Source organism: Pipistrellus hanaki (genome assembly GCF_964339955.1).
Source record: "Pipistrellus hanaki genome assembly, chromosome: 13".
NCBI lineage: Eukaryota > Metazoa > Chordata > Mammalia > Chiroptera > Vespertilionidae > Pipistrellus > Pipistrellus hanaki.
This window is the reverse complement of record NC_140515.1, coordinates 54806274-54820636: the sequence shown is the minus strand read 5'-3', so window position 1 is coordinate 54820636 and position 14363 is coordinate 54806274. Positions and strand designations below refer to the sequence as shown.

General features: G+C 36.5%; 1 protein-coding gene across 1 annotated transcript in view; it reads right to left on the bottom strand.

Moving 5' to 3' along the window:
• Positions 1-1327: 1327 nt before the first annotated feature.
• The window catches only part of TOPAZ1 (testis and ovary specific TOPAZ 1), a gene marked incomplete at its 5' end in the record, with an annotated part of 41965 nt that continues 28929 nt past the window's right edge, over positions 1328-14363 (bottom strand). Inside the window, 5 exons of the mRNA XM_084903167.1 lie at positions 1328-1962; positions 4989-5172; positions 5619-5822; positions 7201-7362; positions 12778-12943. Coding sequence (XP_084759293.1) covers positions 1743-1962; positions 4989-5172; positions 5619-5822; positions 7201-7362; positions 12778-12943 — 936 coding nt within the window. The 3' untranslated portion in view covers positions 1328-1742. The remainder of the gene's footprint in view (positions 1963-4988; positions 5173-5618; positions 5823-7200; positions 7363-12777; positions 12944-14363) is intronic.

Below are 14363 nucleotides of genomic sequence, written 5' to 3'. Positions count from 1 at the left end.
TGCTGGGATTTACCTTTTTTAGTCTTGTGAAGTTGCAGACTTATTCCAAGGATGCTGCCATTACCATATTTTGGGAGCTCCTTTAAGAAATACTTTCAGCCTCCGTAGTCACGACTTTTTATTCCCCTTATTCAGACTTTTTCTCCAAATTATTATGATTTAAAGTAGCAATCTAAAGTATCAAATTAAGGACTGAAGATGACCACCTTAGAGAATGACTGGCAAATTCTGAAGATGACTTCAGAAAAGGAGTTTTAACTTCCTAAGGTGGTTTGTATGGGATAATCCTTGTTTGGATATTTAAGTGCTGGTATATTTGTCTAAAACAACTTTTCTTCAGAGGGAAGGATACTGGAGCAGACTGACAGCTGTGAGAGGGAAGGGAAGAGGGCTGGATGAAAGAAGGTGAAGGGGTTAGCCAAAGAACATACATGCATGACACACAGACACAGACAAGTGTGAGGAAGGCCAGAAAGAAGGGGAGTTGGGTGGAGGCTGGTTGGAGGTGGGTAAAGGGTGGGGGGAAATAGGAACATCTTCAACAGTGTCAACAAAGTAAGTTTTCTTTAGTCAGACCTAATGCATTTTGAAAATACATATTGAAAGATCAGACAGAGGCCGAAAACCAGGACTGCAGGCTTTATTAGAAGAGAAGGACCTGCAGGGCTGTCTCCCAAGGGGAGAACAGCAACATGTACAGAAGGGAACACGCCTTCTGAGGGGAGGAATGGGAAGGAACAGGGGCTTAGGGTACTGGGTGGGTGCTGATTGGTGGCTCCATATAAGGTACATAGTCACTCAGGTACTTAGGGCCAGGGCTTAGGGCAGTGGTCCACAAACCATGGCTCTTGAGCCACATGTGGCTCTTTGCCCCTTTGAGTGTTCTAACGCCACTTCTTCAAAATAGACTCGCCCAGGCCGAAAACTGCCTTCTGTAGACGGGCCACGAAGTTTTAATCGCACTGTACATGCGCGCCCGCATGTGGCATTTTGTGGAAGAGACACACTCAAGGGGCCAAAGAACCACATGTAGCTTGTGAGCCGTGGTTTGCCATCCATTGGCTTAGGGTATTTGGCAGGTGCTGATTGGTGGTTCAGTGTACAGTCCATATAAGGTGCCTGGTTAGGTACTCGGGTATGTCCAGGCCTCCGGTGCCGGTTACATCATACTCCGCCCACCAGTTGGGGGAAGGGAGGATCTATGTAGCACTCTAAAATTCACTAAAGGAAAACATTAACAGGCTAACTTGAAAAATTTTGGTATAACTCAAAAGTTATTCTGGAATTTGTGTTTGAGTCACTTTTCAACACCACTTGACTATTCTATATTACTGATGTGGAAAAGGCTTTAGGAACTGGACTGAGTATACACTCAACCTATTTCATACCCTTAAAGGTTTTTCTGAATACTTGGTTACTTGCCTGCTTGCACATTTCTCCTTTTATGTCTTCCTCTCATTAAATGCTGCACAATATTCATTCAGTTTGTGATTTTTCAATGTTTGAATTTCAAATAAATAGGTATTTACTTGGGTTTACCTAACTTAAAAAGAATTTGAAAAATCACTCCAGTGGGGGAAAACTATTCTAAATTGCTTATATCAATCACAACTTTTAGTGTTTGAAGTCTACTAACTTACTGTAAATCAATAAAGGGCAAAAGCTGAATATAGTGAAAACTATTTTTTTATTGCCTTTTATTTTCAACAACGATTACTTGAACTTAAAAAATAAAGTATTAACTAATGGTTATTGAAAAGCCAAACCTTTCCAGCCCACTTCATGTTCTCTTTCAACCATTTCAGGGCAGAACAATGCTCCAAACTATAAACCTGCTCCTTATTAACATTGACCGTCATGTGCTTAATGAATAGCTTTGGGTCTGATAAACGAACAGCCATCATTAATCTTTCCACTGCAGCTTGATAATCATCCATGCTCCGAGACTTGTTTTCTTCACATCTATAAAGCAAAGACCTCAGAGAGTCAGAAACTTGAAAGGAAGCAAGATAGTTTCTTCAAGATATTTACATTTATTATTACTAGTCATGGCAGACATTTTTACTAATTCTTCTACCAGTGGCTTTCAAAGTGTTTTGACCAGACGATGACATGATAAAGATGTTTTGTGTTGGAACCCAGTAGACATCCTCATACATAAAAATGGAAAAGTTTCAGCAAACAAGATTCATCCTTACGACAATGTACTCTATTTTCTATAGTCTCAATTTTAATTATGTGATTGCAACCCCCTGATTACACCACACAAATGGGCTACAACCGTGATCTGAAAAGCACTGATCTAGCACACTGCTAATAACCTCAATCTTCAAAGTTAAAAATTAATAATATTGAATTTAATCAGGTTTGGAGTTACTGACATGTTTTACCTTGACACTGCCTATTTTACTGTAAATATACTATATATGTTTGGTAGCATTTGGTAACAGAAATTATAGTGTTCCTTTATTAAATTTCTGGTTATTTTTCTTCAGCCCTGATTTAAGGTACTTTACAAATTGCTAAAATTTATTTTTCAAAAAACTTTTCTACTAGTCTCCAAATTTCATAAAATTCATACCTAACGGCTTTTCCCACTATGGGATAGGGAGTGGGAAGTATTTAAAATAGAGATGTGGTTGTTATAGCAAGCATCACTTTTTCTTTGTGTTTGCTGCATCCTGCTCTTGGCATCTATAGGGTCCAGCAGCAAGGCTCCAGAATGAGCCTACCTGCATTAACGCACAGTGGTCCACAGAGTGGTGGGAGTGAGGAACAGGAACCCCAAGGGTCACAGAGAGGAAAGACTGGTCAAGAGCTTTCTAGTGCCTTCTTGCTTAGGAATTAGTGCCTAGAACCTGGTAGATTTGGCATGTGCCGACTGTGTGCAGTTTAAGGATAAAATTCATTTCTTATAGAGGTTTGTAACAAGATGGGGCTTTGTATGATAAGAGAATATTGGCTTGGACAAAATCAAAGATGGATCACAAATACCCCTAAAATCCAACAATGAGTACAGAGGCTGCGTATGTGTGGAGAATGAGAAGCTATGAGAAAACTACATCCTCAGGATGATGGGGAGCCCGATGCCTCAGCCACTGCAGTGCACAGGGAAAATAAGCAAGCCCTCAGAAAAGTACAGAGCTAAAACGAAGAAAAACAACCACCAATTTTAGTTGGTTTAAAAAGAAGATGGCCCTAGCCCTAATCAACTGTTGAACAAAACAGAAACAGAGGTATGGGTACATGGAACAGAATGACAGCTGTCAGAGGGGAGAGGGGCACTGGGTGAAAGAAGGTGAAGGGATTAGCCACAACATATATGCATGACACACAGACACAATGCCAGTGTGGTGATGGCCAGAGGGTAGGGGAGTGGGGGCTGAGTGGAGGTGGGCTAAGGCGGGGAGGGGGATGGGAACACTTGTTAATAGTGCCAACAACAACAAAAATGGCCCTAAAATTATTTCCTAATTTGTTTTACGTATGGGCGAGATGAAATGCTTGATTTATCACAAATAGAATAAAGCAGACATGACATTGTACAACTCTGGACACTAGGTCGTTAAATAATAATTTTCCACGGGTCCCTTGCATTTCCCGAAGTTTTGAGAGGAGAAACACTGACTACCCCTTCTTCTGGACTTCAATGTTTATATAATGAACCATCTTGTGGGAGGGGAAGGGGGAAGAGTTTCTCCTTCTGGAGCAAAGGGCAGGTTTGTTACAGCCTTTCAGGCAGAGCAGAGAAGCGGCATGCTTATTACCCATGATTTGGGTTTTCTAAGTTCAGGATTCCTCTGCTATAATAAAACCTGCATGTGCAGGTAGCCTCTGGGCCCGTCTGTGGCCTGGGGGACAAGAGAAAGAGATACAGATAGGCAGATAACCATGCTGCTTGCTGTACTAGAAGCAATAAAAGTCTCTGTTTCCAACCCGGGAGTCTGGTGTCATGCTAGAGTCCATGAAACGGCTTGTAGCCTGCAAATAGGGTAAAATCTCAGAGCCTTCAGAGTTCTTGACATAGATCATAGAAAACACAGCTTCTTTCTTGCCTTTTCTCTCCTGGATTGCTCACTCTGAGAGCAGTTAGCTGTTATGTCATGCAGATACTCAAGGGACTTACGGAAGGGCCTATGTGGCAAGGAACTGAGGCTTCCTGCCAACCAACAGCCACATGAGCGAGCCCTCTAGGGAACCGGTGCTCTAGCCCCAGGCAAGCCATCAGGTGGTGACTGCAGCTCCTGATCACATCCTGACTCCGGGACAGACCCGGAGCCAGAACCATCCTGCTTAAGCTACTCCAAAATTCCTGACCCATAGAAACTAAAATAATATTTGCTGTTTTAAGCCACTAAGTTTTGGGATAATTTATACACAGTAATAGATAGCTGAAAGAATATTCAATCAGAGGATCTGGTTGTGACACCAATAAACTGAAGCAAAATTCTTGTCAGCTCTAAAAGAGGAGTCCCATGAGATCTTTATATTACAAGTTTCCTGGGCAAGACTGACAAGAAATGGTATAAGCCTAAATTCTGGGATTTTGAACAAAATTACTTGAAGGAATACTAGTCTGGTTCAATAGTTACACAATACTATTTATGCATTTATAACATTTTAAATTATAGAAACTAGGCTAATTGAATCTAATAAACTATTAAATATTTCCCTTTTAGATCTTTGTGTTGACCAAAAAGATAAATAACTTAGCCATCTAAAAACTACAAAGACATGAAAAAGATTGATACCTAAAGAGGACTCATCTCTTGAACCATTTACAGCATCTCTGAAGTTGTTAACGTTTTTATTGAATGCTTTGGTTTTAATTCCCAAATAGGTCACATTCTTTCTTAATTTAAATGTTGCCACAGTTTGTGAATATACACTACACAATTATATAAATATATAAATCATTTATATCCTAGGGAATATGTAGGAAGTCATGATTTGCTTTCAGGATGCAACTATAAGTTAGATCAACCAACCTTTTCAAAACTATCTGCAGAATCTGGGTAGGAGTACCAGGACTCTGAATATTACTAGCATTGGATACTATGAAGATTTCAATAGCTAAAAGCATTTCAACCTCAGATAAGTAAGAAGGAATCCGTAGAAGTTTTCGGTATAAATTTCCCTCTAATGGTGGATAGCAACTCAATGAAAGAGCACCTGAAAATCAAATAATAGATCAAACTTTACTATAGGTAAAGTAATTATAGGTGATAATTACTTATAGTATAGAATAACTTTACATTAGAAGCAGATTTATCTCACAAATTATATGGTAGTGATCTTACCCTGGTACATTTAAAATGAATCTTTGTACAGTGTTTTCAAACATTAAATATGAAGTGAGAAATGTTTAAAAAACTCTGAAAAATGACTTTTGAGGCTCATCATGACATCCATATATTTGAAGCTATAGTCAACACAACATAATTTCAGAATAACTAAAAAACCAGAATAGCTACTTGGACCACTGTCTTTGAATATGTATCATCTGCTCTTTGTACATATTTGAATGTCTGGTAGTAAATATTGTATAAGGATTCAAGGTTAGAAAATCAAAGTAAAAAACAATATATATAAAAACATTGTTTAAAAACACAACTTACTTTTGTAGTGTGTTCTGGCTTTGAGCCATAAACAACTCCTTCCTAAAGAAGTAATTAATCTTCTAAGAGAGGAAAAATCAATAGGGATGCTCTTTGAAATCATGAATTCTGCTACAGAGGATGAAATACCAAGACTATTGCTTTCTACACAGGCATCTAGAAGTTTATTAAAAAGAAGGCTGTACTGTGAGACCTCCACAATTTCTGAAAAGAAAAAAAAAGATACAATAAAATGGAGCTATTTTAGCCTCTCAAACTTCTCTCTTTTACTACTTTCCTTTTGCCTTTGCTCCTCTTTGCATTTTAGGAGCCACAGTCACTCAAAGCAATCATCTTACATACTCTCTAAGTAACAAAAAAGCACTCAACCAAAGCAAACTGTTAATTTATTTTACAATGAAGAATATGAAAGGAAGCGTGACAATGATTTCAGAAGCTGCCTGAACACCTCTATGACCCCATCAGCTGTCTCTCAGATAGATGATTGCATGGTTTGCATTCTCTCTATAGTTTAGACCTCATATATTTATCATGAGTAAAAATAAATCATCCCCTTAGAAATATTCAATTTCAAATAAAAGAAAATTCTTGTTGGGTAATTCTATTCCTTTCTATTCTTCACTTAGAAGAAAGTGAAGTCACTTTGGAGGTTTCCAAGTCTTTAATTCCCTATATTCAGTTAATTCAATCTATAACCTAGACTCCAGGTCTTCAATCACTTTAGGATCTTTTAGTGTCCAGGCCTCACCAGAAAATATTACCTTTAGTCTCTTCCTAATCATAACCACCAGAGAAGCTCCCCTAAAACACCAACTTTGATTGATGAAGCACTAAGGGAGGCCCTCAAGTTAACATTTTCATTAAATGCTAACTGTCATTCCTGGACTCCCTCTTCCCGTGCATGCATGATCTGAGTTTTAGAATTCAAGAGCACCACCTGCCACTGCCCACATTGGTACTCTCTTTCTTTGAACTTGCCATCTGCTTAATTTCCTCTACTTATTCCATGTTTACCTATGTTATAAGGTAATGGAAATCAAGTCTATATTTGTTAAATAATAAAAGAAAAAGTATTATTCCAATGCAATGAATTATTATAAGATGAAAAGTTTGCTGGGGACCCTTGACAGAGGTAGGGAAAGGGGAATGATGAACTGCTAACTCCTTAGAGATAAGCATTTCTGCTATTCTTTTAAAAAATATATTTCATTGATTTTTTTTTTTTAACAGAGAGGAAGGGAGAGAGATAGTAACATCGATCAGCTGCTTCCTGCACACCCCCTACTGGGGATGTGCCCACAACTGAGGTACATGTCCTTGACTGGAATCGAACCTGGGACCATTTAGTCCGCAGGCTGACGCTCTAGCCACTGAGCCAAACTGGTTAGGGCTGCTTTTCTTTTTTAAAACCATCAGGAAAGCATATTCAATTTGCAGAAAACAGATTTTACACAAAACAACTTCACTAAAAATATATGCTGGAATATAAAACTTAATGAAGACAAGTGGAGAACTGTTTCTTATTAACAGTTAAATATCAGATGTGCAAGATATAATTAAGCTGGACTTTTAAAAAACATACCTTGAAAATTATGAAAACCTGGTAAATTTTGCAAAACTTCAAATGTCTGTCTGTAAAGGCTCTTGGCTAAGATTTCATGTGCGATTGTACAGAGCAGATTGTGTCGATTGAGTATATCCAGTCTATCACAAGGCCATTGTGAATCGATTATCCAGTCTGACTCTTTAAAAAAGAAAAAAGTACTAACATTTTATTTACACTATGAAAAATTACACTTACAATAACAACTAATGTTTTTACCTTTTGGAAAGTGACAAAACTAAAATATGTGTACTCAAAAAAGATAATCGTGGCTCAAATTTATTAGAAACATGTATACTTATGTTTTAATTCTTTATTTTCTAAATATACTAATAAGTTATTGATTCAGAAGTTAATGTTTATTTTTTATAGGACAAAAATATTCACATTATAACATACTTGTAATAATGTAAAATAATATTTGTGTTAACTTCAAAAATTTTATAATAAAGAATACATAATTAGTTTTGCTATTCTTGGGGAACAGCTTTTCCTCCCAATTTAAAGATAATTTTTATCATAAAATATTTGATAAGTATAGAAGAATGTCTAACATATGTAAGTTAAATAAAATGAACTCTTAGGTGCCCATCACACAGCTTAAAAAAAAGAGATTATCACCTATAATGCTAAAGTTCCTTATTTTTTCTTAGATCTGATGGATATATGACACAAAAAATATATTATGGTCTTTTTTTCATAAAAATTGCATTGTTTATTTAGTACTCATTGTTTATTGTTAAGGTAGAATAATGAATTTTTGAAAGACTAATATATTTTAGGAGATTCATTTTGAAATCTTACCAAATTGTGTAGGTATATAAAAAATCTGAATCAGTTTATTGTTTTATAGCAAAGTCTAATGTTCCAACCAATAGTTGGAAAGTCATTTGGAAATTAATAAGCTTAATTCAATCAGTTCACAACTTTATCAACATACTTTTATGCCAATTTTATAAGAACATTTATAACAACATATTCTCAAGAATAAAAGCCAGTTTATGGTGTACTTAATACTAGTTTTATGGTGACGAAAGTTCTTACTGCATTAATCCTCACGTTTTCCTCTGTTCCATAGTTGGGAAATATTTCCATTTGTCTAAAAATCTGAGTAAAGGCAATCAAATTTTCTATAATAAATATTCTTGATCCACTTACCTTCCAACATATGCATATTTAGTCAATACCATGAATGTAGGCACTGAGAATGAAAGACTATTAAGACAGTCTGCATTGAACGAATTTCCAGGTTAGTCCGTGAGACAAGCAAATAACTATACTTTACTATGGTGAATACTGTAATGGGGGGGGGGGGAGGTGAGAGATATCCAAACATATCCATTCTTGCCCTAGCTGGTTTGGCTCAGTGAACAGAGCGTCAGCCTATTTTGATTCCATCAAGGGCACATGCTGAGACTGTGGGGTTGATCTCCAGTGTGGGGCATGCAGGATATTGGCAGCCGATCAATGATTCTTATCATTGATATTTCTATCTCTCCTCCTTTCCTCTCTGAAATTAATAAAAATATTAAAAAAACCCCAAATAATAAAACATTCTCTAAATGTATACATTTAATATAAACCTGACCAAATTTTAAACAAAACTGATTCAATACATCCCAAAGGTAAAACAGTTGAGAATAGTAAAAAATAGTATGGAAAAAGATATATGCACCCCTATGTTCAGAGCAGCATAATTTATAATAGCTAAGATTTGGAAACAGCCTAGGTGACCATCGACAGATGACTGGATCAGAAACTACGGTATATCCATACAATGGAATACTATGTTGCCATAAAAAAGAAGGAATTCTTACCATTTGCAGCAACCTGAATGGAACTGGAGAACATTATGTTAAGTGAAATAAGCCAGTCAATGAAAGAAAAATACCACATGATCTCACTCACTTATAAATAATAAAGAACATTATAAAGTGATGAAAAAGTAGTATGGAAAAGATAAATATTATTACCTATTCTAAAGCTATATTAACTAAGAATATGGTGCTAGCATAGAAAATGAGATCTCTGGGAGAGAAGTATAGAAACTGACACAAGCAGATATAAGATTCTAATCTATAATAATCTATAGTAATCAAAGCATAATATGCTAATTAGACCGAATAGTCGCTATGATGTGTTCTGATTATTAAGGGGCAGACACGCAATTCAGGACCTGCTCCTTGGTGGTCAGTGTGCTTTCACAGCCAACCTCCCAAGAACCCTCCCCCAGCCAACCTCCCCTGGTCCCTCCTCTCAGCCAACCTTCCTCGCCCTGATCAGCCCCTATCGCTGGCCAGGCCAAGTGACCCCACCTGTGCATGAATTTGTGCACCAGGCCTCTAGTATATGACAAAAGCAGCATTTCAAATAAGTGAGTAAAGAAAGATTTGAAACATTTGGAGAAAAGAGATAAAGTTAGGTTCCCACCTCATATCAAAATTTAAAACTAACTATAAAAAAATTTGAAAACCATATGGATGAATATATAATTTTGAGGTAGCCAAGAACTGCCTAAAGCATGATATAAAAACTATTAAAGATTTAAAAAGCAGTTTATGTTAAACAGAAAATGTCAGTTGGGCAAAAGAAAACAAAAATACAAAAAAAAAATCATAACTTTTCCTAAGTGTGATCTATACATCATGTGATATATACATCATGAGCTAATTTTAGATGTTACACTGTAACTTTAATAATTTATTTGTGTATTATACAAATTCTAAAAATAAAAGGATCACATTAAATATAAAAATCAAATTAAACCAGTGATTTCATATATATTATTACTTGTGATGAGAACATGTTGGTTGATTTACTTTTAAAATAATGTTTACTTTTAAATATAAACTATCCCTATATGCATTTTCAATTTTGATGGATATTTTGCCAAAAAGCTCCTAAACAATGCATGTGAATGCCAGTTTCTATATGCACTCACAAAAAGCAAATCATCAAACTCTGCTCTTTGCTAGACTGACAGGTGTTCTGTTATTTCAATGTATACTTTTAAGTCTTACTACAAGTGAGATTCAGCCATTTGTATTTCTTTTTAAAAAAATATATTTTATTGATTTTTCACAGAGAGGAAGAGAGAGGGATAGAGAGTTAGAAACATCGATGAGAGAGAATCATCGATCAGCTGCCTCTTGCACACCCCCTATCGGGGATGTGCCCGCAACCAAGGAACATGCCCTTGACTGGAATCGAACCCGGGACCTTTCAGTCCGCAGGCTGACGCTCTATCCACTGAGCCAAACCGGTCCCGGCCAGCCATTTGTATTTCTTTCTTGAGAACGGCCTGTTCCCTGCAGAACCCCTTTAAGACAAAAAAAATTCTGGGAAGAACTTAGCATACTGCTGTGGGCTCCTGTTTTGGAGCAAGAATATTCTACATATGAAAATGACTTTCAAATAAAATGCTCATTGCAAAAGAGAATCTTGTGCTTAAACTTATAAAAAATTTAAAGATAATCTCAAAATTGAAACATCAAAGTAAAAATTTAAAATCTCCTCAGACCACATCTCTACCACAAACTTCCCCTCATTCTCTAGTTTGAGAAAAACTAGTTGTGCCAGAAACTTTCAGGCTGAAATTTCCTTTCATGGAATGACTCAAGCCCATTTTTATCAACTATTTTAATCTTTCCATTTCTTGCCACATTTCTTCTTTTTAACAGAGCTTGCAAGCTCTTTCATTTCTCTAATTTCTGTTTTTATAACTTACTCTTCCCCACTTAGCAAACCTCATTGGCTAGGTTTATTAAGCTGAAGAAAACCTTTTCCAACAAGCTTTTGATCATGAAGTCTACTCATGACGTCTGTATTCCATGACATCTGCATTCCACTCTCGGCACTGAACAAACCACCAATATGAATATTATATGTGCCAGTATTTGTTTGTGGGCTAGTGTAAAGGTTGTCTATTTGCTTTACTTGTGCATATATCCCATCTTCCCACCTGAATTCTAGAGGTCTCTTCATTATTATTTCTTTTACATTTTAAAATATTCAACCAAGGATTTTATTCCATTGATTTTAGAGTGGAAGAGAAAGAGAGAGAAATATCGATGTGAGAGAAGCATATCAATTAGTTGCCTCCTACATGTGCCAGGCCAGGAAGAAGTCTACAACCAAGATTCATACCCTTGACTGGAATCAAACTCGGGGCCCTTCAGTCGCAGGCTGATGCTCTATTCACTGAGCCAAACCAGCTAAGGCATCATTATCCCATTTTATAAAATAAAATCTACCAGATGGTCTAAGTAGCTAGAGTTACCATTAGAAACCATGCTGTGCTACTACTACTACCAAACAAACCGTAAGTTGCTTTTGTTGGCTTAATTTCATTTTAATTTCTGCTGGGTGGATTAATTTACCAGGGAAAGTGAGCTCTGCTTATCTTCACTGGAAGTCATGTTTGCTTGTACATGCAAACATAGAATTTATGCAGATTGCAGGCTCTAAACCTGGGTTTGAATCTGGCCTCTACTCTTATGTCATTTGGGACAGTTGCTTCATGTCTCTGACAACATTAAAAAAAAAGATATATTTTATTAAATTTCTACAGAGAGAAAGGGATAAGGATAGAGAGCTAGAAACATCGATGAGAAATATCAAATCAACTGCCTCCTGCACACTCCCCACTGGGTATGTGCCTGCAACCAAAGTACATGCCCTTGACCAGAATGGAACTTTGGACCTTTGAGTTTGCAGGCTGATGCTCTATCCACTGAGCCAAACCGGTCAGGGCAACATTTAAAAAAATATGTATCTTTATTGATTTCAGAGAGGAAGGGAGATATAGAAACATCAATGATGAGAGAGAATCACTGATTATCTGCCTCCTGCATGTCCCCAACTGGGGATCAAGCCTGCAACCCGGGTATGTGCCCTTGGCCAGAATCGAACCCAGGATCCTTCAGTCCACAGGCTGACGCTCTTACAACATTTTTTTTTTTAATCAATTAAATGGTAATTGTAATAATTCCAAACTCACAGGGTTTCTGTTAAGATTAACTGAGATAATCAAGGTAAAGAATTTAGTATGGTGCCTACAAGAACATAAGAACTAGCTTTTCAACAAAGTTTCATACAATTTATTCTTTAAAGCTAGGTTAACTTTCTCCTTTCATCTTATACAAGTACCTTTCCTACCCACATGAACACTAGGGTTTAGACCAAATTATCACCTACAATTCAATACCGAATAAAAGCAGTGATTTTCATTCAGTGTGAATCAAAAATTTAAAAAATATGCAATACCTGACTATTTAGTCAGGGGTTCTGACCTTTTCCCCCTTACATTGTCAAATAAAAAATGACAACTTTTTTGTGAGCAAACACAACAATAGCCATCTGTTGTGAATGAAATAAAATTATACATATTTTTGTCAGATCAGCAAAAAATATATTTTTTGGTGTGCTTCAAAATTTTAGTAATTAGTTTGCCATGAGATGAAAAAGGTTGAAAATAGCTGATTTATGGTAATTCATTATATAGACAAGAATTTACATAACACAAAATATTTTATGTTTGCATATATTAGAACTTACCTCTTAATACCCACATGGCACCATCTATGCTTCCACTTTTTAGAAAAATTTCTACTGCAATATTTACAATTTGACATCTTGACGCTAACTTCTCAGGCCCTGTAAGTCCTTTTAAACTTGTAAAATGTATTTTCAATTCATAGAGCATATCTAAGACCTTCCTTCCCTAGATTAAAAATAAAGAGCACTGAGTATCAATCATTTAGCGTATTACAGAAATAAAAAGCTACACTGATTATAGAGAAACCCAATATCCAATTTGAATCATCATTCTAGACAGACAGTTCTCAAACTGCTCCAAGATTCTACTTAAATCCCTTCCTGCCCAGCCTCGAGGGTGGAAGGGGAAGGAAAGCAAGCAGGGCTTTGCTCATATTACCCTCACCTACCCTGGGACCCCTTTCGGCAGTTCTCCCTTCATGTGTTTCATACATTGTGCTTCCCCTAAAGATTTTACTCAGCACAAGGATTCCATGCCTCGCTGTGGAAAATTACTAATGATAAGTTTTTGCACTTTTTTCTGTTGATCATCCTGAGGTCCAGGAGGGAGACGAAGAGAAAATGAAGACAATTTATTATCAAATTTAGATAGAGATAGTGAGAAAAAAAAAGGATAAGATTATTGGCTGAAAACTGTTTCTTTGAACAGATTACTTCACGTAGACTACATAAAGATTATCTCTAGTCCACACATCAGAAATGGGACATATATTATTTTATATTAGAGATCAGCAAACTTTCTACAGTCAGATAGTAAATAATTTAAGCTTTGCAGGTCACATCTAATCAGTTGTACATTTTCTTTGGTTATTGTTTTTAATGTCTAACTCCTTAAAAACGTTAAAAAACACTCTTAGCTATCAAGATGTACAAAAACAGGCTGTGGGCCAGACTTGGCCCTTAATTTGCAGACTTGTTTTATATTATGTTACACTATTTTGAGTCAGATGCATATTATAATGTTAACATACTTTCAATTTGACAATATAAATAGTGCACTTTTAAGAGCTGCTTCAGTTTAATTTCAATGATTTTACTTCAATGTTCAAAAGCTATGTTTCATTAAAAAAAAACACTAAGCTAGTCACAGGGGTCCTCAAACTTTTTAAAGTGGGAGCCAGATCACGGTCCCTCAGAGAGCTGGAGGGCCGGACTATATGAACTAATTCCTACTGTAACACCTCGGCTGCGCTCACTGCCCAAAAAACCTGGTGGGCCGGATCAGACTCCTCTGCGGGCCACATGTGGCCCGCGGGCCGTAGTTTGAAGACCACTGAGCTAGAATATCTGTTCTACATAAGATAGTGAAAAATTTTAATTAAAATAGAAATTCGCCAGCCTCTTAAGAATAATAGCCTATTAAAATTAAAATCTGAGCAAAATCAATCTGTGTTTTTAAAAACTGTCTTTTTGTTAGGTAGTCCTTAATTTCTCAAGCATTAAATGTCCAAGATATTAATGCTAAGATCAAACTTAAACTAGGTTGTGAGGCCTGGGACAAGGTATATTCTGCCTATCCCAGGCCTACTATACAAAGAGTACTAAACCTTTTTTTTTTTTTTTTTTTTTTAATAATATGGAATGCT